Source organism: Staurois parvus, unplaced genomic scaffold (genome assembly GCF_062004578.1).
Source record: "Staurois parvus isolate SC_StPar_1 unplaced genomic scaffold, SC_StPar_1.0 ptg000094l, whole genome shotgun sequence".
Taxonomy (NCBI): Eukaryota; Metazoa; Chordata; class Amphibia; order Anura; family Ranidae; genus Staurois; species Staurois parvus.
In genome coordinates, this window is record NW_028317890.1 from 82,130 (window position 1) to 108,318 (window position 26,189).

Below are 26,189 nucleotides of genomic sequence, written 5' to 3' on the forward strand. Positions count from 1 at the left end.
TATGTGGTCCGAGTACATTTAAATAGTGGGTCTATTGCACGTTCAGGGCATTTTAGCTGTACTTGAAAGACTCCAATTGATTTTTCCTTACATTAGAGTCCAGACAAAATAAAAAAAATGGTTATGTAGTACTTGCACATTTCCCTGGATTTTGTCTTTTTATAAATGCTGCAAATACAGAAAAATGCCTATTGATCCTGCCAGAGCTCACAGCCCTTTAAAGAGACAAAACATGGAGAAATGTACAGATGTGCTGCATATATGATTTTATTCTGCCAGACATGCACTTTAGAAAAGGCATGAACAGGCACCCAGTGTGATCAAAGCCCTCAAGGTGTTTAATTTTAAAATAAGTCGCTGCCATTATCTGTGCCTGAAGGATTCCACTCATTTTAAATACAAGCATGCTTGTTCTGTGATTTCACAATATTAAATCAGCTGGGAGGCAGAGCAGTCTGGGACCATGTAGAGAGGGTGTCAGGTAGATCTTGGTCTGGGCTTGCTGACACACCGTCCCAGAGTATAAAACATAGTGCAATGCAGAGGAACTACTTGTAAAGTTGGAGCTGTAGTGGAGAGCAAGAGCTACATAAGTTGATGTCTCCTCTGTAGTGCTGCTCCTACCCCCTGTCATGGTTGGTGGGTGTAACACCTGCCAAGCATGACCCATTCAAGTGAATGAGGCCATTCTGTAATTGCCCTGCAACCTTGTGCAGTACAGAAAACAGGGGGTTAAACAGGCAGCAGTGTGTTACTTTCTCACTACCTGCTTTAAGCCCTTGGACCCTGCAGAAGCATGCAGTTGCAGGGCACTTGCAGAGTGGCCCATTTACTTGAATGGGTCTTGGTTGACAGGTGGTAGCACCCACCTAAAGGAACAGGGGGGTGTAACTCCTTCTGCAGGTTTGTGTACACCGTTGGCTGCTGCCACAGGGATTGGGGGGGGTGATTAAAAACGTGATTCAACTTTACCCGTAGGGTGTCGCTGCTGATTACAACTAAGGGCTCATTCACAGGTGCAGTAGGCACTGCTGCTCCTTTGCAAAGCAATCCCAATGTGTTTGACAGGTGGTGAGGAGGTGATATGTTGCCTCCTCGTCATCTGGTTTAAACCCTTGAATGCCGTGCAATGCACACGACTGTGACACGGTAGTTCGGCAATTAGAGGATTAAATCAGGTGTGAGGAGGCAACACTGTGCCCCATGATCTTTGACGACTTCCATGTTGTTCAGGTAGATCTCCACCTCTTTAAGTTTCTCTACCCCTGATGTAGAGATTGTCGTATACAGTTTCACACTGGATCTTGCATTTTTAGATCATATTGTGAGAATATTCAGAACTGGCCATCCAGCACCTAAACGTAGGTGTCTTATAGCAAGTTATCTGCTGATTGCAGAATGGATCTAAACAATCCCATTGTAGAGATTTTATTAGTCCCTTGTTTCTGAAGAGACACTGTCAGTAGAAACCCTTGTCTATTATACTGCTAACATGTAAGCCTAGCACTGCCTCTTGATTACAGATACAGCTTATTCCTTTGGCAATATTTTAATTACAGATATGCTCGCCCTATGGGACTTGGCCTTACTCCTAATTCTGCTCGTATTATGAGAACAATTTTTTGTTTTATTCAATAACTAGCAAAGCACATAGGAAATCTGTTTTAGCTGTGTAAATTAATTATGGGATTTATACAAGGAATATGATAGCACACACTGAGTCGACAGCTTATTTCACATTTTCGCACTTGTATAAAAACACAACAAATCTGTGCATCCTGGCTTTACAAATTCTGTAGCATGTAATAAGATTACATAATTCTGCATTCTGTAATAGGATTTCTTTAAATTACTGCTTTTCTGTTGAAACTTTGCCTGGCCACAAACTTTCCTAAGGCAACAACCGTCCTGAAGAATAGTGTAAAGTGCCTGCAAGTACCTGTTAGTCTTCAAATCTATCTCTGTGGAGCCACTTGGGCCCGAGATCCAGGCTTTGCATGAGTTCTGACTTCTCTTCAGGATGAGATTAAGCCCCTTCCTCTCACAGTGCTAAGCCATTTTGGTGTCAAATCCCAGAGCCTCACTTGTGCATGAAGTGCCAGGTATTTGACAGATGAATAACAAGGGGGTTATCTTAGTGCTGGCAATTCTGGTGATCTAATCTCAATTTAGAAAGAAATTTAAAGTGTTCACCTTTAGCAGAAACCTACCTGTGCAGATAAGTAGTGTCTGTGGATAACAAACTGTCTCTGACTAAAGTTGAATAATACCCTTGCTGTAGGTGTAGGCCATTTATGTACCTCATGAAGCATGACTGGAATACTCCCAGGACGTTGCTAAGTTAGGCCTAGTCATGACTGCTCACCTCCACCATCACAGGAGTGAGCTCTTTTTCTGAATCAAAGCCCTTCACATACTCTTTCTCTCCCCTGATGTAGTAGCTCTGAGCTTAGCATCTGAGAGGTCACTCCTGTGAATGGTGGAGGTGAACAGTAATGACTAGTCCTCACCTAGCAACTCCCTGGGAGTTATCCAGTGAGGCTTCAGGAGGTATGTAGATGTAGAGATGCCCTACAGCTTTACCAAGGGCATTATTCAACTTTAGTCAGAGCTGCACAGTTTGTTTTTATCTACAGACACCCCTTATCTGCATAGGCAGCTTTTTGGTAAAGGTGAACTATCCCTTTAGAGTCTTTTGTAAAGCCTTTGCCTTGCATCCAGTGGATCTGAAGGCTGACACTGGTAATTGCCCTTCAGTACTGATTTTTACCTTGGACCATTTTTTAAAGCCAGATCAGGTTCACTTTAAGAAAATATTCTTTAAATGCACATATGATGCATTTGCCAGTGGAATGAACAGTACATTTTATATTAATATGAACTAAAATATATAAAGCCCATCTCTAGGATGGGGAAACTTCAACATACTTATTAGGTCTAAGGGCAGATGAGGAGGATGTATTACTTAATTTACAACCCTCATTCTTCTCTCATCTGTTCTGAGCTGTGCCCTGTCCCTCTTCGTCATCATAATATATATATTATTTTTTACACCAGCATTGTATGTGGAAGAGGTAGGTCTGCCTGACTGCAAGTCAGACAGTTTCTCTTACCTACTCTGTAAGACTGGTCCCCACAGCCCCTTCTTCCCTGTGCTCCGGTGGTTGGATGCCCTCCAACATCATCCACAAACCCCGATGCAGGACCTATATTACCTTACATTGGACCCAAGGGTGCTAAGAAACAGTCTATTGATGGAACATAGGGGAATGCCATCTGCCAGGGGAGTGGAGAATTGGGGAAAAAAATGCTTTTTGTAGCCCACGAGAACATTTAAGTAAGAAAACTAGTAAGTGAACATATAACCCTTGCGGTGTGGGGGGGAAAGCCCCACTGCAATTGAAGATTTGTGCTTTCTGGAGTAGGGGAAAAAAAAACCAAAAGAAAAGGTATTATATGTAACTCTGGCAGCCCATGTCTCCTATCTTAGCTCCGTTCTTTCAGTAGTTGCATTCTCCAACAGACTTTTATGCATTCAAAACTTCTGGGAATGTTGGTATCAGTGTCCACCGTCATGTGCTGTTTCTATCCCTTGACCCCCAAAATCACTACAGATCGCTAATAAACCTGATTGAAAAATGTAATTATTGGCCAAGGGTAATTAGAGCAGAATGAGTGTAAAGTGTGATACTATTCTAACAATCTTCAACTAGACATCAGGGGTGTGGAAATTTAAATAAAAAAACTACTTATCCATGGGACCAAATCGGGGTCTGCTTGTCCTTCATTACAATCTACTTGTCTTGATAAGAAAAAATCATTTTTACCAAAACACCCAGGGACTAGCAGGGAGGAGGGAGACTTTGCAGTGTGGGTGCTCGCCAGGAAAGTGGAGTATCTGGCTCTATTAACGCTCTGGCTCTGCGTGTCCATTTTCCTGGCTCTGCGTGTCCATCTTCCTGGCTCTGCGTGTCCATCTTCCTGGCTCTGCGTGTCCATCTTCCTGGCTCTGCGTGTCCATCTTCCTGGCTCTGCGTGTCCATCCTCCTGGCTCTGCGTGTCCATCCTCCTGGCTCTGCGTGTCCATCCTCCTGGCTCTGCGTGTCCATCCTCCTGGCTCTGCGTGTCCATCCTCCTGGCTCTGCGTGTCCATCCTCCTGGCTCTGCGTGTCCATCCTCCTGGCTCTGCATGTCCATCCTCCATGGGGTGGACACCAGGAGCACAGGGCGAGTAGGCTGCGCAGTCATCCTGCCTGTAGCGTGAGGTGGCACGACGACGACAGGCCTGGCTCCAGAAGTAGTGTGGTGGTGCTTCCAGGCTCTGGAGGTCAAGCAGGAATTAGCAGACACATCCAGGCTGGCGGTATTCGTATTACTCAGCATCCTTCTGTGTAATGGACAGAAGGGAGGGGAGTCTGTCACCTGTGATCTGGCCAGCTTGATTGTTGACCCCGGCACCCCCTTCCCCCCGGCTGTGGGAAGTGTAGTCGTCTGCGGGCTGAAGATAGCCACAGTAGATAGACCGAGGAACTACACTTCCTGAGAGGCTGTGTGCGGCTGCCGCCTGTCATTGCAAACATGCCGCTTGTCAAATGGGGAAGTCTGTAACATAGACAGGACCTGGCAGCCAATAGGCAGCAGGGGTGTGGGAGGCTGACAGACAATTGGCTATTGGAGGGCTGTATGGGAAAAGCCGTGCTGAGGGAAAGAAGCTGAGCCTGTAGTCAGGTGGAGGGGGAGGAAAAATGAAGCACAGGGGCAAAAAAAGTAACCCTTGTTGCTTGCCCGCAGCCGGGCTATATGTAAAAAAAAAAAAAAACCTGCCCAGCACTACATGTCTCGGGCGATATGAATTGCACATCCCTGTAGGCATGATACTCCTACTTGTTTGGTTGAGGATTTTCCATTGAAGGCAGTGAGGAAGTACTAAATATTCACAGGTAGCCAACAGATGAAGATTTTCAGGCAAACTTGTTACATTTTTCTTTTTTTAATTATTATTATTTCACGGAACAGTAAAGTGTTTGACAAATTATATGCTTGCACATTAATGCCAATTAATTGTGTTTTCATTTGTTCTTTTTTCAGGACACAGATACAGAAATGTCTTTCATATTTGAGTGGATTTATAATGGCTTCAGCAGTATGCTGCAGTTTTTAGGTAAATTCAATTTTTTGGGCACAATTAAACAGACACAAGAGATCTGTGTTAACAATGGACCTTCCTGATCTATATTTTTTGTTTTCTAGGGTTATACAAAAAGTCTGGGAAACTAGTGTTTTTAGGTTTGGACAATGCTGGCAAAACAACACTGCTTCACATGCTGAAGGATGACCGGCTTGGACAGCATGTCCCCACACTACATCCAAGTATGTCTTTGACTTTTTTTTTTTTTACATTTGCATTAATTTGTGTGACGATGAAAGAAAAAGCCAGAGTGCATAAGTGTTTAGCAAGGCATATTAGTAGAAACTCTATTGCAAAAATGTTGATTCTTTTTTTGTATGGAAATCATGATGTTTGTGTTGATAAATATTATTAACCTGTGTTTAGTTGGCTTAAAGTATGAGGAAACTCTCAAATCCATATTGCCCCCAACTTCCTGAGCATAATGAGCCTTATCTCTCAAAGATCTATACTTTCCAAGATCCAAGATCACCCTACTGCTTCTACATATGGATATCTGTACACGTTCATTAAAATCACATACGCTTCCACTGGGATGAGGGACGGTCGGATAGTTCTGCTGGGGTGGGGGGTTGGCAAAAGGGGTTTTCAAACTAAATTTCTAGGGATGCACCGAAATGTCGGCCACCAAAAACATATTGGCCGAAAATAGCCCTATTGGAATTTTGCCAATAGGAAAAATTTAGCCGATACAGGTTCCGATACAGGAGACTGTGTAATGCAGATGTGAGGGGGGGTGGCTGAGAGAGGCAGGAGTGGAGCAGTGTATACAGTGACTATATGTCAGTGCTGGTTTTTAAATGTGATTATCGGCTTTTTTTTTTTTTTCTTCTCTATAGCTCACAGAATTAGCTGCCACTTTCCCACCAGCTAAATAAACAAAGTTTCCTTTTAGTTTCTTTCCCAGAGTTAAAGGAAACAAAGTTTCCTTTTAGCTTTTTTTTTTCCCCAGATAAAAGAAACAAAGTTTCCTGTAACTCCAGGGAAAGTGACAGCTAATTCTGTGAGCTATAGAGAAAAGAAAAAAAAAGCCAGCAAATTAATTTAAAAACTGACACTGACATACATAGTGTGACAGCCAGTGAGGGAGCCTCTCTGTATACCCTGCTCCCTCACTGTATAGACTGCTCCTCTCCTGCCCCCACCTTGCACACACTGCCCCCTACAAAGAGGACCTGTCACTCATATGCTATCACATAGAGGACTATTGGTGAACTATGTGATAGCAATAAAATCATAAGTTAAGAAAAAAAAATATATACATGAAAGTAGAAAAAAAATTGGAGCCTCCCCACGCCCATATACGCAGACCTTTACGGTTTGGTTTTTGGCCACATGCATTCTGAATGTTCAGTATCGGTTTTGGCACCAGAATTTTCATTTCGGTGCACCACAAAGAATTTCCTTTCCTTTTAACTGCTTATTGGTTTAAGCCCTTTAAATGTGCTTTAATGTTGGGGGACAGAGTGTCTTCCCAATCATGTGACAGCTGCAGTTGGTTGTCACAATGATCACATGCACATGATCTGGAGCTCATCCCTTTGTTGGACAAAGCCGAGTCAGTGTTGCTGGGACTGTGCAGTATGCATGCTCTCGGCACACAATCTCAGTTCGCTGTGAACACGTGTGGTAGCAGGTTGTTAAAGCCCACTTAATCACGTATCATACAGTGGTAAAGAGGTTAAAATAGAACTAAAGACAAAACTTTTTTTTTTCTTCATTTTCGATAGGCTAAGTCATGGGTCTCCAAACTTTTCAAGTTAAAGGGTAGGTTTATGGTCCTTCAGACTTTAAGTGGGCCGGAGTGTGGTGTGGCCAGTGGGGGTAGAAAATGTTTCGGGGGCCAGCATCAGTGAGAATAAACATAGTCTCAGGGATGGTAGGTCAGCAGGAGGAAGAGTAATGCCCCGTCATAGATATTAATGGGAGGAATAGTACCACGTAAGTGTTATCAATAGTGCCCCATTGTTGGTGTCAGTGGGAGGAATAGTGCCCCAAGGGCCGGAGAAAGGCTAGCAAAGGGCCACATCCAGCCCTCAGGCCACAGTTTGGAGACCCCTGGGGTAAGGGATGGTTATAAACCCTGTCAGCATATATTTTTCCCATCTGTGTCCCATTTGAGAGATCTGACTTCACTTCCTGTCCCATAGCAAAAACAGGAAGTGAAAAATAACCCCCGCAAATCAAGGACATTCCTTGGGGACCCCTAGGTCACCAGAACTAGTGTCTCCATCAGAAAATGTCTCCTTTTTTTACTTTTGTGAGGACGACCCAAAATGTAGGGTTGTCTTTATTTTCACTTTCGATGGTAAACAGGATAAATAGAGAGGTTGAATCTCCCTAATGGGGGCACAGACAGCAATAAAAATCTAATCGATGTTCTAATCCATTGCCACTGTCCAAAAGATTTTAGTTCTACTTTAAATTCAGGTCCAGAGCCGCCACCTTCTTTTTTTTTTTTTTTCTCAAACATTTTAGTTCTGCTCCTTATAATATTCATATCTTTTTTCTATGCTTATAGATTTCCAACTCCTTTTTTTTCAGGCTGGATTGTGTTTTAATTGGGTAGTAAATTTGGTTACATATCTGTATTTTCTTTTTTTTTTTTTTTTTTTTTTATTAAAAACTACCTAAAAGGGGAAAAAAATATGTAATTTTCCCAACCCAAGTTTTACGAATTTCATAGATACCCACAATATAGTCCACAACTGCCATTAAATAATAGTATTGCTTGGTGACTTTTTTTTTTTTAAGCATCTTTTAATTTGCAGAAATGTTTTTATCTTTTGGTGTTCACTTAAAGGAAAAACAATAGTGCAGAATTCAGTCTCTTACAATGTACAAATTTTTCTTGCTCATGACCTGATCCAGTCCCCCCATACACTTCTGTATCATCAGATAGGGTCATACTAATAAAGCCATAAAGGTGAATTACACAAAACATTTATTGCTGGTAAATCAATCACTCCCATATTATATAGATTACACACAAACACTATATTGTAATTTTTATTGTATAAGGTACATAATACAATAGTTAACTTTTTTTCTTAGAGCTGATTCACACATGTCCCCTGCTGATTGAAGGTCAGGTTTCACAACTAATTGATACAATAGCTGTTCACCGTTTCAGGTCAGGTTTACATCAGGTTCAGGACTGGATCAGTTAAGGATTTTATCCTGTTCCCACATGTCAGGTTTGGAAACGGCTCCCATAGAAGTCAATAGCCTGTTATCCGCACCTGAACCAGACCGCACTGCTCAGAAATTGGACAATGCTCTTTTTAAAACCGCACTGAAATCAAACTGCCAGTGCACCAGACATATGTGAACAGGCACAATAGGAAGCAATGTTTTTTCACATGTCATGCAGTTCAAACCGCATCCAATTCACATATATGTGAACGGGCAATGAGCCTGGGTTCACACTGATGCGTTCACATGCGATTTCTGTGCGGTGCAATTTGCGACATTTTGTATGGCTCAAATCGCACCGCATCCGTACCAAAAAAGTGCAGGACCCTTTTTTTTTTTTTTTGTCTGCACCGGAATCAATTGCGTGGGTGTTCACACCCATGCGATCCGATTCTGCATATTGCACCACGTTTTGCGAACTGATTGCGGGGTGTCATTAACTTAAAATAAACACCCGCAGTGGTTCGTATGAACGGAGTGCGATTATAATGCAATGTGGAAATCGCACAGAAACCAGTGCGAATTCCACACTGCATCAGTGTGAACCCAGGCTTACAGCGGAACCCTATCCTGTTTCAGACATATATTGTAAGGCATTTTTTAACATAGAATACTACCATATACTTTAATTTTGTTAAGGCAAACAAGTGCCTCAGTTGTGTACCTTGTTTCCATTCCTGTTTTAAGTTTTGCATAATTCAATCTCCAAAGCGTTTTGTGATGACATTTTATTCTTTAACCTCCCTGGCGGTATTCCCGAGTGTAGCTCGGGGTAACATTTCAGTACCAAAAGCGGTAACCCCGAGCTACACTCGGGAATACCATGCGGCGCTGCTCCGGTATGTGTTCTTCACTTACCTTACCCTGCGCTCCCACGATGTGTCCCCTGCAGCGTCCCCGGCCATCTCCTCCGGCCGATGCCGGCATCCGGCTTCTGTGTCCTGTCCCTGTGACGTCGGGACGTACGGGCGCCGACGCCGCCGGCGGGAAATTTAAAAATTTTAAAAAATGTCATTTTTTTTTTTTTTTTCATTTTACACAGTAAAACATTGCTGTTTCAACCTATTTCACATACATATTGTCCCTAGTGCTTTGTCCTGGGCCCTGCCTGCATTTTGTCTGTTCTTTCTGCCTGGAAACTGAGAAATGTCCATGGCATCCAAAAAGTGTCCCTTTAGGTCAAAAGCGGTTTAGATCAGCTAGAGAACAGCGATAGTAAATCAGAACCACTTACAGAATTGAGTGATAATGATTCGTGGGGGAAATTCGTCATCAGAAACTGAAAACGATTTTGCGACTGAGCTCAGCAATGTGCGAACTTGGCGCTCTATTTCACATTTCAGTGTTTTTGGTTTGATTATATTATTGAATTAAATTTTTTATTATTTTTATATTATTTTTATGATTATTTATTAAATTATAATTTATGATTTTGTGTTTCAAATTTTATCATACCCGGGATGTTTACTAGACTCTTGTTCGGACAGATTTCAGTGAGTTTTTCCTAAAAATTACAGCCTACAATAAAAAAAATACATATTTCCATGCAAAAAAATGGTACCGCTTTCAGCACCAAAAATCTGAAATAATCATACCGCCAGGGAGGTTAAACCCCAGAATGCTGAGAAAGTCATTGTAGTGGGTGGTATAACCTTTATATCAGAAATGTCAATGTTGGTGCATGTGATCTAGAGTTATAGGATTAGGAATATGAAACCTTGGAGGCCTTTGTCTAGGTAATCTGGTTGTTCAACTACAGAGCTGCTTTGTGTAGGGAACAGTGATGTGTGCTGTTCTAAAGTGTGATATTTTTTTTTTTCTTTTCTTTTAATGCAGCATAGGGTTTTATTTATGAAATAACTAGTGAATACCATTTACATTCTTACACTTTGAAAAGTAGTTGAGATTTGCTTATTTACCTTGCAAAAGAGTAATATAGAAAGTAAACTATTATTCATTAAGTGGAACATAGCTCGGGTAAAAAAAACAAAAAATCCCGCAGTGCAAAATTGCCCTGTTTTTCAGCTTCTTTGGTTTCTAGGCATAATTTTTAAATTGTTGCATTTGATTAGCATTTAATATGTCCTTGTTTGTAAATGCCAATTCTACGATTGTCCATGATATTAACTAGATAGAAGCGTAAGGATGTCTTGGGAAAATTTAAACCAAGTGGTACAAGTGTTTAGGGCCGTGTGCAATCAGGAACAAGGTCTGGTCTCTTAACGCACAGGATCTTAAATGCCAGAGCCACTCTGTACAGTTTTCAGCCCTGTCCAGGTGCAGGCTGCCTGAAGTGGGGCTGGATGGTGTACCTGTCCTTCTCGGGTGCACTGAGATGCCAGGAGGAACACCTCAGCTGGATGGTCCCATGTGCAAGTGGCCTAAGCTGAAAACACTTGTCAACTACTGCAGAAACTTACATCAGGGTTACTTCATTTCCCATTGGTTGAGAATAGCCATGCATGTAACCCACAAGGCAATCCCTGGGTGCCAAAACTATTTTTTAGCAGGCATTGGCAATGTTGCATGGTAGGACATACGCAAATTGCATAGGTATTTGCATATCAGTGGCTCTAGGTGGCAAAGCTCTGAGGTGAAATTGCAACAAATACATGCTGGGAACTTGTGCTGTCATTTGCTTGGTGTTGCTTATAGTGGACCTATAAAATTATCTATCTGCTATATTTTAACAGTGAAATATTAGTGTCTTTTGTAAAATTGTTGCATAATATTAAACCTTTTTGGCATTTTTAAACTTTTAAAAGTGAGATTCCTGCCAAGGGAATGTATTTGCAGGGTTTTTGCTATAGCCTTTATTAACCAAGACATTGCGTGCCTTTCTGATTTAGTTTCACTTTGTGAATGAGGCCTGGCTTCCTTGATTCAGGGCCAAATCTACCCATTTATTAAAAATTACTTTCACGTCAGTCCCTAACCTTCAATGAGCGTACAATCTAAAGTCCCTTACTTGCATTCATATATACTAGGGCCATTTTAGACAGGAACCAGTTAACCTGCCAGCATGGAGTGTGGGAGGAAATTGGAGTACCCGGGGGAATCCCACGCAGGCATAGGGAGAATATGCAAACACCAGGCAGGTGGTGCTGTGGTTGGGATACTCATAACAGTCATTGATATGTACAGAAAGTTCACTGCACCTCACTATCCTTGGGCAACCAGTAGAACACATGCATCGGCAGGACTTCCCGATCGCCTTGAAAGCAATTTTGTATATAGAAAAAGCCAGCACACTGCTCAGATCCAGTACATAATAAAGATTGTAATTATAAAAAGCTTGCTTAGTAGCCATGTGCAGGACTGTAAGCTTTTTATCTAAATAAATATTTTTGATGCTGATCTTGGAGTGGATTTATTTTTCCATAATATACCCAACAGCCATTCTTCGATCCAGCTAGGGGTCCTCTTTGGTCAATAAGGGCACCCTCAGTATTGGTTTGGGTGCTCTTGGCTCTGAAGTCAGGAAAGTCCAGCCCGTAGTAATATAAGCACACCATCTGTCTCTTCAGAAATTCAGTGTGTATGCCTTTGTGTTTAATACTGCCATAGCACAGCATTGCTGATACCATTGAACTATTTTGTGATAAACAGGGAAGGGGAAGTGACTGCCAGAAGCTTTGCCTTTTCATTCAAAGCCTTGAGAGTGATACTGTTCCTCCCAAGCAACTGCTCATATTCCACTTGTAGCTACATTTAGAAATGATCTGTATTTAGATGTTTTGGTGGATCATGTTTATAACCTTGAAGACACAAGATAGAGAGGATCAAAGTGACATGTATTTCATGTAATTATTATCTGTATTGACACTGCTCAGCAATGCATTTAAAATTTTAAATGTGTGTCATACCATTACACAGATGTTTCTGGTACCAAAAGAGCTTTATTGATGGCAGTATTGTACAAGTATATCACAGAGAAATAAACCATAAAGTGCAACATAAGATGAGCAAATGAGGCAGACACATACGTTTTTATAATACCAATAGTAGCTCACGCAGGGGCCAACATGGCTGTAATCATAAAGTGTCGAACAAGAAAAAAATTCATATCACATATTGATAAAACAATACAGAGGTTAGAGTGTACTAGTGTGGTTCAGAAAGAAGAAGTTTGCAACTTGGTCCCCCAAATGAATACCTGCACATCATGGTGACTATTATGTTGGGTGGGGGTTAAAAATTGTTAGATTTTGGAAGCTTAATTAAAATGATGAAGCTGATGAACAAAAGGCCAAAAAATATTGTAAAGTATTATCCGTTTATGATACGTGGGTTAAATGCATATGAAGGAGTAAGGGCTCTTGAAATGGAAATGGTAGAAGTCCCAGTGTGGATCTTATCAAACACTAGTGCAAAGAAGAAAGAAAAATAGAAAAAATAGTGAAGAAGAGGAGAAAAAAGAAAAGACAGAAAGAAGGGGAGAATTTTGCTACAGAGACCGGAAAAGGAAAGAGTTTTTGGGAGGAAGGTGGCACTTGAGCGTGCAGGGGTCAGACAAAGAAATTGGTCATGTTTTTCTTCTGGTATAGCCATTAGCTTTTCGTTAATTAAAAAGCCCTGAACTCTGGACTTGACCTCCTCAAATTGAAGACCCGCTGTCCTCCATGCACACGGTATGGTCCGTTTCGTGGCCATAAAAATAAACCCGATTTAGGGTGCGGGAGCGCCGAGGAGCCCCCCACAATGCATTGTAATAAGAGGGCCTTTCTTTGATTTTTCCTCATATTGAGTTGTGAGTGAATCATATAAACACAAATCCATAGTCTCCAGGCCACCTGACAAGACCACCATATATGACACATCGAGCCCTCCCTCTTACAGCCTCTCAAACAAATAGGCCAGGAACTTATTTTGCTATATCCTTATAGGAATTTTCCAAAGCTTTTATGTTGCGAGAGCATTTGGCAACTGATTGCCAAATTGGCACCCAATCTTCCAGTGACAAGGCTTCCTGAAGGTCTTTCTCCCATTTAACACAGTACGTGTAAAGATTCAGAAACTTGGTTTTGGAGAGCTTTGTAAGTGGTGGATAAGGCTCCTCTCGTATTGGCAGATGATTTACATAAAGATTGAAAGCTAGTTAAAGTTCTCGAGGTTGTAGTATTACATAATAGCTGTCTAATAAAATAACTAAGTTGTAAGTAGCGAAACAGCTCATTAGAGGGAGTATAATAGTGTTCTCAAAATTGCGGCAAAGAACATAGGCCATTCGCTGTCAAAATTGAGTAGATGATGGTGAAACCATGTGTAATCCACCACCCGATGGCGGTCTCGTCAGACTCCTCAGGGGGGGAACAGAGGACAGTTTTATATCTGTAATAAGGGGAGACGAGGCGACATTAGGCAGGCCGAGTATTTGCAGAAATATCCCATATTTTTAATGGGGTTGCGAGGTTTAGGTTTGGACAGTGGGGGAGCCAGATAATGGAAGATGGTTGAATTGGGTGAACCTCCAAGATGTTCAGCAAAGCCCAGAGCAGAAAAGGTTGGGTCCTGAGAAATATTGTACTAGGGATGTGATTTGAACAGCTACGTAGTAGTGCTGAATATGTGGGATCTCCAACCCGCCTCGGATTCTAGGGCGGAGGAGAAGATGGCGAGATAGCCTAGGACGTCCTGAGACCAAGATGAAGTCCAAGATTTGTCTCTGCAGTATATGGAGAGTAGAGTACGGAATATGAATAGGAAGGATGTGGAAAGGTTAGAGCAATTTTGGTAGGTATGACATTTTAATAGCATGGGCCCGGCCAAGACATGGACATAGAGTTCCAAGAGGAAAGTAGGGTTCTCAGTTGGCGAAGTAGCGGTGGAATATTGACTTGGTAGGGAGAATCATAAGTAGGGGTAAGGACTACTTCTAAGTGTGGCAATGTCTGGGTCCATTGAAAAGGAAACTGTGCCTGAATGTGGGCTTGGGACACTGGAGACAGGAAGATAGTTAGTGCCATGGATTTTGTAGGGTTCATGTGCAGGCCTGAAAGACACGAACTGAGTAAGAAGTGTCTGTAAGTTTGGAAGAGATATATGCGGCGAGGTCAAATATAGCAAAATATCATCCACGAAAAGTGCAGTTTTGTACTGGATCTTTGCTATTTCTAAACCTTTGATATCAGGGTGAGATCGGATTTGAGCGGCAAGGGGCTTGAGTGCTAATATAAAGAGAAGGGGTGGAGGGAGGGCACCCCTGGCAGGTACCCCCCCCCCCCCTTCCTTACAGAGAACAAAAGAGATTGTATCCTATGGTACCGGATTGTAGCCAAAGGAACGCTATATAAGGCTGAAATCCACTTCAAAAATTCATCCTCCGTACACCAGCACTGTAGGGCTAAGTGGCTAAGCAAAAGTGTACAACGTATGTTGTCGGCTGCTTGACGGTGGGCCAATAAGCCTGCTTCATCTTTGTGGATTACCTTTGTGGTTCAGTCAGATTGCCGGGGTCTTTGTCAAGATCTTGATGTCTAGGTTGAGTAGGGAAATAGGGCGGTAATTAGCCCATGTTTGCAGATCTTTACCCTGTTTAGCAAGCATCACTCTGTGTACCTTAAGCATATCAGATGTATGGTGGCCCTCGTGCTTAAGTTGATTAAAGGTCTTGGTTAGGATGGGTGTCACTAAGTCGGCAAACTTCTTGTAGAACAAGGCTGTAAAGCCATCTGGACCTGCACGTTTGTGTATTTTCAGCTCCATAATTGTGCATCTGATTTCAGCTTCTGTGAGGTCTGCGCTCAAGTTTGACCATTGGTCAGCTGTAATTTCAGGCAGGGGGGTTTGTTGTAGATATTCAAAGATCTACGCGGCAACCTCCCTCTTGCCCGCATATAATCTTTAGAGATGAAAGTGGAAGTCGTCGACAATGTGACGTGGATTAGAAGTGCATAAATGGTTCCTGGTTTTTAGGGTGTAGACGTGTTGCTTCGGGGCAAACAAACGAAGACTATTAGCCACCATAGCGCCAATTTTATTGCCGTCTGTGTAAAACGTTTGGCGAGACCAGCGAAGGTGGAGTTCCGCCTCAATTGTAAGGCAGAGATTAAGATCTGTGCGCAGTTGTTCAATATGCTTCCTGTTATGCACCGATGGAGATTTTTTTAAAAGCTGCGTTACTGTCTTTAAGTCCTTCTCTAAGGCTAGTTTACGTTGCTTGCGTTCTTTGCGGCGCCACGAGGATAATTTAAATGATATGGCCACATATAAATTCTTTGTAAGCTTCCTACAAAGTTGTTGGGGATGAGACAGTGAGTGTTATTCCGAAAGTAATCTGGAGAATGGATCTTGATGTCTTCTACTATTTGGGAGAAAGATAAGAGTCATTGAGATACCACGTCGAGGAGCGGGAGCTTTGGTGCGACGCGTTGCAAAGTGCCAAAATAGGGTCCTGATCTGACCAAAGGACTGCATGGATCAGGACTGAAGGCAGAAAAGCTGGAGTCACCAGAATATGGTCAATTCTAGAATGACTGACTATTATGAGGATGAGAAAAATTGGTGTAAGCCTTACAGGTAGGATGAAGTTCCGCCACTCATCCACTGTCATTGGCTTTGAGCGCAGTCGCAAAGTGGGAAGATGACACCGGGGCGGCCGAAGCAGTAGGAGGTGATCTGCCTAATCTTGGATTCAGAATCATATTAGAGTCACCACAAAGCAGCAGATGGCCCTTCTGATAGGATTGTAATATAGTTAAAAGATGGGAGGAAACGCGCAACTGTTGTTGGTTCGGAGCATAATAATTACAGAGAATCATTTTGATATTTTGGATCGTCTCCGCTATGATCAAGTGTCGACCTTGAGGATCCGCTTTGACCTGATGGTCCGAGAAGGATACACCATTACAGATTGCTGTGAGGACTCCTCTCTTTTTAACTGCATCTGAGGAGTGATAAATGCGTTGGTATCTACCATCGCAAGAAACCTCGGCATGTGCCCAGAGGACAGGTGGGTTTCCTGTAAACAGGCCAGGTCAAGCTTTTGAGCCTGAAAATATTTAAAGACCTTAACTCTCTTCTGGGGTGAATTGAGGCCCTGCACGTTCAAAGTAAGCCAGTTAAACGCCATTTTGTTGATATAAGTAGAACTTGAAGATTTCCTGAGGACTACCTGACACCACCCCCGTGGCGAAGAGGGGGGAGGAAATGGCCAGGAACACAGGAGAAGTGTACGGATGAGAAAAGGTAAGTAAAGAAAATTAGCGATCAAGAACACTAGGAGCCTATGTAGCAGCAAAGTGCATCTCGGTGAGCCCTACACCACGAGCGTTTCGTAGGCTTGGGAGAGGGGTCAGTCTGGTGTGACATGGATCACTGGGCAGTGTCTCCACTGAATCTTGATATCTAGGAAGAAAAAAAAAAGGGGGGGGTCACAGGGAGGGAGGTGTGGGACCAAGTAGCATGGGCCATATATCATATATTACACAGATTTTTAACAGAAGAAATAACAAACTCCTTAGCTTGAAGGTTTAGACTTTGTATTTATCATATTTGTATTAATTTTTTACATTTATTATAGATGTGCCTTTTTCTCTTCATTGTGAAGTCTAACATGTAAATTATTTATTCGTTAGCATCAGAAGAGTTGACGATTGCTGGAATGACCTTCACAACCTTTGACCTTGGCGGGCATGAACAAGGTAGGCATTTCATTCCTACTTATTAGTTTATCAGATTACAACATGTGTAACTTGAGAGGTATGTATGTATGTAGAGAGAGAGAGATCTATATCTATGTGTGTGTATATATGTAATATAAATATATATTCTAAAATGAGGCGGTTTGCCTCTGTCCATCCAGTTCATAATTTTGCTGCCAAATGGTGCAGCTAGGTGGATGACACTACATACAGCCAAGGCCCAACTTCACCCAAAAACTCCCTACTATCACTCCCTCCCTCTGACCCTCCTCTAACCCATTCTGTGAGTTGCTTAGGTTTTCTTACCTGGTGAAGCAAATTATACTCGCCTAAGTCCCCCATCCAGCTCCCTCTCTGATGCCATTTCTGCCTACAGGTGTCGCTAATCCAGCACCAGAGATTAGCCCTTGCCTTCCACTCCCCTTGACTTCCCTTGAGCCAATAGCCATAGTCTTCTGGTTTCTGAGAGGACTCCAGGGGACAGCCAGTGGGAATTGTCCATGTCACGCAAACAGTGATATGGACACCTGTAAGAAGAACCGCAGCAGTAAGTAAGCAGAGAGGCGTGGGACCCAGTGCTGGATGATCACATAACCATGACTTAAGGCAGGGGTGGGCAACTGTGGCCCTCCAACTGTTATAGAACTACAAGTCCCATGAGACATTGCAAAACTGACAGTTACAAGCATGACTCCCAAAGGCAGAGGCATGATGGGACTTGTAGTTCACCAACAGCTGGAGGGCCACAGTTGCCCACCCCTGACTTAAGGTAAATGAGAAAAATGAAGAAAGATTTTTTTTTTTTTTAAACGTTAAGAATGAGTGCTTTATTGGGCCAGATAAATTAATCTTCTGAAAATATTTATACGTGTAGACTTGTGAGGAGGAGAGGGTTTTCTTTTTTCTGGCCGGGTCTGTTGGATTAGAGAATACGCTGGGCAGGGCGGTCAAACACTGGTGTCTTCTGTACAGTGATATTTAGCCACCCTATATCAGGGAAGTGGAGGAGTAATATTGAAATCGGGTTGATATCTGATTAAATTTCTATTTTTTTTTTCCTTCAACTTCAATTGAACTTTAATATTTCTTTTTTAAATTGTGCTAAAGAGAATATTTGCAATGTTCATTGTGCAGGTTCAATGTAAAAATCAAACAGGTAGCACAGGTGGTGCATAGGAGGGGGCACACCATATTGCGGACCCATGAGAACTACTACAGGCACCACAAGTCCCAGCTGATAAACTACTGAATGACAGCAGGTAAATGAAAACAAACAAGGGCGCACTCTCATCGTGCATTACCGTGGTATACCACGTAATTTATTAAATAAAAAAGGATGTATACTCATTAATAAATTACGTGGTATACCACGGTAATGCACGATGAGAGTGCGCCCTTGTTTGTTTTCATTTACCAGTGGTCAGATTTCCTGATCTCAGAAGGGCAGCACCTCTTCAATTGGCATTTTGGCAATTCCTTGGTTTGCATGAAGATTTGAGCGCTGATTTCGTTTGTCTATCCACTGAATGACAGCACTACAAGGCAGCTCCTTGGAGACTTGAAGTAATCTCTGCAGTAACAAACAAACACAAAAAAAAAGGGCACCACTCTGCATGCAGCATAAAACTAAACCAGATAATTGGTGACAATAAGCAACTCACTTGTAAAAGAACAGGCGCTTATCACACACCGTGTCAATGAGCCTTCTCATCCACAAGATGTAAAGCATACAGCTGATCCACCGCTCCACCCTGGTGCAGGTCAGCTGAAAGACCTTGTGTTCCCTGTGACAGAGGGCCGAATCAGAGACACGGAGTCTCGGGGTCCCGAAGTGATATCGGCGCGATGGGGGGGGAGGCTAACATGTTTTGGAACTGTCCGTTTCCTTTTGTCAAAGCCTCCTGGGTGGTTCTGAAACGTGTTAGCCACTCCCCTTACGTGCATAGTGCTGACAGCACTTCAGTTCGACACAGCTTAGCGCCCCACAGCCCCGAATTGGCCCTCTGCAATCGGAAGCACAGCGTCTTTCAGCGGCTGTGCACTGGACTAGAGCAGTGGATCTCCTGTATACGTTACATCGTCTGGATGCAGAGGCTGTGTGAGTTTTTAGAGCAACACTACGCTCAGGCTTGAATAGGAACAATTAAAAGCTGTGGAATTTCAAATGTTGAACGTTTTCTCACTGACTTCTAGCCTCGCATAATTTGTAAAAATGGTGGTCTCCTTGCTAGAAAGAAATGTATATTTGAGGATGTGGAGTGCAAGGTTCTTCCTTCTGTTTTATCTAGTCTGTGGATTGCTAATTTTTCCAGTTGCTTCTTAAATATTGCACCACCAGTAATCAAGAAGGCAGCTCTGGCACAAGGAAGCAAAACTCAGCTCCTCTAGCAAGATGGCTGTCTCCACCGAGACAGTGTAATTTACAAGGAAAGTTGAAGGGAACCTTCAGGCAATATCGGCGAATGTTTCTTTGCCCTCTGCTTGCCTTTTTTTGACTCGGCTTCTGCTGAACAGGTCCTCTTTAAATAACATATTTAGTCAGTTTCATGGGTGCCGACTATATTTTATATGCAGATTTAGAGTACCTTTCTCTATTGCAAAATAGGAACTGCTGAGATATAATAGAAAGGTAAACTAAATAAGCCAGAGTGTATCTATTTTCTGTCAGGTCAGATCTTTCCTACAGACATGCAGTTGGAGGGAGGAGCAGTAAAGCACAGTCACTGTGCAGAAATACTTAGGAAGAGTCTAAATTTGAAACCGTCAAACATGACTGTCACATGCCTATTTATGAATTGTGCATGTATATTTGTTTTCATGTGTATATAAAAGACTTAAATATTCTAAAGACCTTTTTATGGTGTCTCTTTACAACTGCATGAATCATTTTACAGAGGCTGTCACTTTGCCCATTCAGTAGACTACACCTGTGTATGTTTAGTGTCATGTAGTACCAAAGTTTACACAGGGTTGATGCTTGGGCTTAGTGATTGGGTGCTCAGGCCTAAGCATTGCATTCTGGAAGGAGGTCACATACTCTCCCCATTCCCAAAAGCCCCTTATAATGTGCACCTCTTCAGACCTGTAACCAGAAGAGACTTTTGCTCTTTTGTTAACTTATCTTGTTGGTTTTCCTTTCAATTAATTTATTTCTTTTTCTTTTTTTTTTTCTGGTGTTCAGCTCGGCGTGTTTGGAAAAACTATCTACCAGCAATCAATGGAATTGTGTTTCTTGTGGATTGTGTAGACCATTCACGCCTTATGGAGTCCAAAGTGGAGCTTAATGTAAGTAACTGGCTGGCACAAAGCTGTTATGTTATGTCCTCATATCTACTATGTTTACTTCTGAACTGTGGATCACGGTCAAATCAGATTGCTTCCAGTCTTCTTTTCTGGTGTTGGCAACTCCTAGCTTGGCTCCCCACCTGGCCTATTGCAAAATGACAGTCGGGCGGGACTTTAGTTGTTTCAGGTGGACGTCATATGACGTCCTCCTGGAACACACGTCTTGTGGCCTTGCTGTGGGCACACAGCCAATGACAAATCACTGTACCAGCCACTGCCAGTACCATGTGATCGCTGTGACCAATCACAGCAGATCACATGGCAATTGTAAACAATGAATGGCTTTGATTCATACCATTCATTGTGTACAATTTTGTGTTGCTAGCTGTGATTGGTCACTGTGATCATAGTACAGACAGGGCCAATCATAGCCCATCTGTACCATGTGATTTAGCTGTGACCAATCACAGCTAATCACAACAATACACACTGAATCCATTTCAATCAGTAAAAATGATTGCTTATACCAGTGAAATTCACTGGTATAAGCAATCATACTCTGTAGAAAAAAAAACCTAATCCCTTCCCCAGAGTAGTACAATGTTACTAATATATACAGCCTAATCAAACAGTTTTCAACAGCTAAGTTTAAAAAACTGTTTTTGTTGCATATGTGTGTTCACAATGTTACAGTATATTTTCTGTATGAGTAATTGGGGGAGGGAAAATAAAGGAATGCTTCATCCCAGCAGTATACTGATGACATTCTTCCACAAGTAATTCTCAATCCTAACACAGTTACATGTTTTGAGCTCAAATACTACCTTTTTATTAAAGGATGAAAGTTTTTTGTTCTTTTGAAAACATACTGCCGCTGTATATTGTGATCTTGGGAATATTTCTATACAGACTTTGCAAAAGTTGCAGCAGTGCTGCTGATTTTTATAGTGGACCTACCGGTAAACAAGGACCAGAATGCATTTTATAAGATAGGGTATTTATATAAGAACTGCAGAGATATGTTTTGTTAATTATATATAAAAAAAAAAAAATCTGGAAGCATTAACATAAAGAACTAAGATTTCGTGTAACTATAGATAACTGACTACAGTCAGTGTGAATTCAAACCAGGAATAATTGACATTTCCAATTCGACAGCACAAATCAGGTGACATTATCTAATGGGTATCAGTTGTTCTGCCACTTGGTTTCAAAACTGCATTGTTGGTTCTGTGTCCAATCTCTCCCAAGAAAGCTAGTCTTTTTATAACCAGATAGCACCGGGAAAGCTGTAATCACCCATGTGCATGGCTGACTGTTGCATCAGTAATCCACAGGGCTTTGTTTACCCTCTTGTGTATTTTATTGCTGCATTATTTTGCTGCAAGCCATTTACCTTCAGAAATAGATCAAACCTGACACTTTTATGACCAGTTTTGTTTTATGCCTTTGAACTTTGTAATAGAGAAATTTTTAGGTTTTCTGCCTGTATCTCCTCTTTTAGGAAATACACTTTTTTGGTTTTATTCAATAAAAATTCTTTAAATTCAGTAGCCTTTAGAAAACCAATCACAATTCACTGTGCTGAAGGTAGACCAATATTGGTTGCTATAGGCTACAGCAAAGTGTATGTGAATCCTAACTCTATTTTTCAGTTTGGCATCATGACAATGGTGGGAATTGACAAAACCTGGAGCAGAATATGGAGCAGCTGTGCTTTTTTTCTTTTGGTGTCAGGAAAACTTGTCAGAAGTCATCTATGATGATAGCAGAGGAATGAAGCCTCAGACAGAAATGGCACTTGGTGCACTTAATTGAGACAAGTGCACACTGAGGGATATACTTTGTTCATATTTTATGTCTGAGTGTTTACAACCACTTTAAAGAAGAAGTAGATCCTCCTATCCTATACATACATTGATCTGCAGGTGCCATGGTGATGCACTTGTGATTCGCTATGACACCATCCATTTGTTGGCTTGACTGTTTGATTGGGAGCAAACAAGCACACTGGTAACTGTAAAAGTTGTAATTCAAGTTATGCCTTGAATGTGTCTTGGTGAAATTGGTAAAGTAGTGGCTTTAATTCTGCTTTAAATGTTGAAAATGCACAGCTTTTGTGTATTCTGGCTGCCTTAGTCTGTAAATTCCCCTTTCTGTAAGCAGTGTTTTTTTTTGTTTTTTTTATTAAACAAGGCTGAATGTAGCAGAATGTACACCTGCTTTATAACAGTAATAAACAAGAACTAGACAATGTAGCATTTATAAATAATTTGCCATTTACTAGCTCTTAATTTGCATTCTTACGAGCTCCTCTTTACTGTTGCCTTGGATGTCATTGAAAAGTCTGACTAGGCCACAGGTAGGCAAACTCCAGCTGTGATGAAGTGCAAATCTCGTCATGCCACTGTAGCAGTCTTGCAATGTCTTTTAGGATTTAGATTTTCGCCACAGCTAGAGTGTCAAGATTGCTTACCTCTGGTTTAGACAGGTGTATACACAAGTGCAGAAATGCATTCAAATTGACATGCGTGGTTGCAAATAGGGATGAGCTCAGGCATGTTTGGATTCCAGTCCAAACCCATCTGAGTTATCTCACCAGGAAGCAGTCACTGCACACTGTCAATCAGAGGCGACCGAGGCATCACCTGTCCCACAGCCACACATATACAAGGGGTGTGTATAAGTATAGCGACAGGGTGGGAAATGCTGTGGTTGCTTATGATTTGGTGGTGTGCAGTTACAGCTTCCTGGTGGGTTTGGGCTAGGATCTAAACACTCCTGAGCCCATCCCTGCTTGTAAACACTTGTAACCGTATATTCACAGACATGCTTGTAAATTTAAAGAGGAGTTAATCATTTGACAAAGGGGAATATTCAGAAGGCAGTGACCTGTGACAACAATAACCAGTCAACAGTCAGCTTTCATCAGTCTGACTACAATGGCATTTTATACGCTGAGCACTGCTTGAGGTAGGTTACTGCACATCAATTCTTTTTGCACTTCCATGAGGTAGTCTTGTGTCCTAAACCATATCACATGAACACAATCTTTTTTTAACACATCTGTTAAATGTTTTGTTCAAATTATATTAATTTTATATTGACCTGCTTCTCCCCCCTTTAAATCATATAGGCACTCATGACAGATGAAACGATATCTAATGTGCCAATCCTCATTCTTGGGAATAAAATTGACAGAGCTGACGCAATCAGTGAAGAGAGGCTGAGAGAAATATTCGGACTTTATGGACAAACCACAGGAAAAGTAAGACCTTTTATCTTTCACGGAATAATTTTGATATCCATTTTATCAGCTTTAGATAATTACTGTGATTTAGCTTTTTGAAAGTTTGCTTTCAGATACCCATTTTTAGGTTGGGGAAACCGATCTTTATCTTCTCCCAAAAGCCCATCTGTCTATCTTCCTAATGTGTAATACTCCTTGATTATAATAGCAAACTGATAGAATAGTATTACTGTTTAGTGATGGACGGGTGTCTCATGAAAACAGAGGGGTAATGAGATTTCTAAAACTTTCCGGGAACTGCTGCAAGCATCTGTACAGTTCAACATATGCGGGCAAGCTGTGCATGCACGATTAAACTATCTTTTACTTTTTTAATAATTGGTCCTGTCATGCAGATACTTTCTAAGCAGGAATAAAGTCTGTTTTTTGTAATGCGTACATCTAACAATCTGGAGCCCTTTCTTTTCCTAGCAAAGCTTTACTTTACAATCTTCGTATCAGGTCATTAAGTTAACCGAGAATCAGGCTATATATGGGAACCCTAAGTGTAGGGAATCACACGAGTGATATTATTGGGAGAACTATTTTGACAAGGTTCAAAAAAATATAAAAAGTATGGTGATGTGCAGAATAAGAGGAGATGGTCATCATGCCATGGCTTTGTATGTGCATAGCTTTGTTTTCCTTTACAGTATATGCTGTGCCAAGGCTAACAACATTATCTCCCTTCATCTGCAGGGAAATGTGCCACTGAAGGATCTTAATGCTCGCCCCATGGAAGTGTTTATGTGCAGTGTGCTCAAGAGGCAAGGCTATGGCGAGGGCTTCCGTTGGCTCTCACAATACATTGACTGAAACTTTTTTCTTTCTCTTCAACTCCTCCCTTTGGATTGACAAGACAACAAAAAATAAAAACAGATTCTGCAGAGTTCAACTCCTCCGGACTTGATCCAGGCGGACTTCTCTCTGTGTGGGGCAGGCCCACATAGGCAGTGATTAACATGTGCAACAACCAGGAGTCTTGTGGGACACCCCCCCCCCCCCCCATCAAAAGTTAATATCCATGAAAACAGTTCTATTTTTTAAGAAAATGTCAACGTTAACAGTGTCCCCTTATCCTTTTATTTCTTTTCTTTTTTTATCAGTTTGTTTTGTCCGGAGTTTATATTAGGATTTTTTTTATCTATTTAATGGTATTTACATATATCACTAAATACTGATCCACGTATCATTACATTAGAAGTCCACAATAAAAATAGTTTTGGGCTGGCCTGCTCTGTAACAGTGATTTTGCTGTGGAATCATGGCTAACATATATATGGAGGGTGATATTTGCCTCATTGGGGTATAGCGTGTTGCGCTCCTTGCTTTTCACTTGTCTGAAGTGAAACAAGCTATTTGAAGCAAAGGTTGATGTGTTTTGCCCAGTTGAGCAGTTCATGTATTTCAAATATCTTGTGTCCCTAGTTATTTGCTGGCATGTATGCTCAATCTTGTCCTTAAACTGCCAGAGTTATATGGCTAACTTGGCAGTTAAAGGGTTACGTTTTCCTGCCTTAATTACGTTGTGATAACGTTGCACAGAGCATTGATGTGCAGTAACCCATTGCAAACCGGCGTATCTCTGCTTTTTAGCAGGTACAAGTGCAAGTTATGGCAGGTGGTTACTGCATGACTGTCCTCTGCAACATTTTATGAAACAATGCCCTATCACTGCAAAGTGGCAAATATGTCCTTTTGGCAGTGGAAGATTTCAGTGCGCACTCCTTTTTAGGATCGGTATATGGACAGTGTTGAGTGCATTCAAATATTTAGAAAAGATATACTCAATTTATTTCATATTTCCCAAATCTTTTAGTTGCTTTTTAAAAACCACTGGATTGTCCAGTCCCAGTTTGCAACTATCTAGAATTTGCAATAAAGTAAACACTCATATGTAATTGTTTTGTGGAGTGATTTTTGGAACCTTGTTCTGAGAGACCGAAGTAGACAGTCATTTTGCAGATACAGAGCAAAGTAACTATTTGCACAGTAATCCCCCAGGCATGCACACTTACCCAGCATTTGCTACAGCTGCATGTCATTGCTTAGGGTTGACCTGCTGATGGTGACAATGGCGTAACATGCCAGCATTATGAGTGTCGACACGTCTAATTCAACTGCAAGTAAATGTGACGGGGTGAGAGCACAGGAGAGTGATTGGGAGACAGAACTTTGTCACCCTGTAACAGTAAGTACCTGGGCAAAAGTGTTCATAACAGAATTACCAGATTTACTTTAATGAAAGTTGCAGTTTTAAAAAGATTGAAACTTACTTTTGAAACTACATTTATATGGTAAAGGTTGTATGAGATTTTATTGAGTTTAGATGCATTTTAATTTATTTTTTAATCTGTCAAATAAACATATGAAGATTTAAATTATAGCACAAATTTGGATAAATTGCTGAAACTGCTCCCTACAAAGCTAGAAGTCCTGCATCAGCTCTTTTTATGACTTTGTAGTTACACCCTGTCCCAGTTTTGCAAATTGATAGGCTGTAATGTACACCTAGGGTTGCTAAACTGGATTTAGGGTGTCTCATTTGTACTACATACAAACACAGCTTAACATAGAGGTTAAAGTATTT

The 26,189-nt window shown here is 41.5% G+C and overlaps 1 protein-coding gene across 1 annotated transcript in view; it reads left to right on the forward strand.

Annotated features, from left to right (window-relative positions):
- Window positions 1-25,500, forward strand: part of SAR1A (secretion associated Ras related GTPase 1A) — a 41,036-nt gene extending 15,536 nt beyond the window's left edge. Inside the window, exons 2-7 of the mRNA XM_089670714.1 lie at window positions 5,089-5,161; window positions 5,251-5,370; window positions 16,960-17,025; window positions 20,207-20,310; window positions 23,447-23,578; window positions 24,299-25,500. Of these exons, the coding sequence (XP_089526840.1) occupies window positions 5,104-5,161; window positions 5,251-5,370; window positions 16,960-17,025; window positions 20,207-20,310; window positions 23,447-23,578; window positions 24,299-24,415 (597 nt within the window). The 5' untranslated portion in view covers window positions 5,089-5,103 and the 3' untranslated portion in view covers window positions 24,416-25,500. The remainder of the gene's footprint in view (window positions 1-5,088; window positions 5,162-5,250; window positions 5,371-16,959; window positions 17,026-20,206; window positions 20,311-23,446; window positions 23,579-24,298) is intronic.
- Window positions 25,501-26,189: the final 689 nt, after the last annotated feature.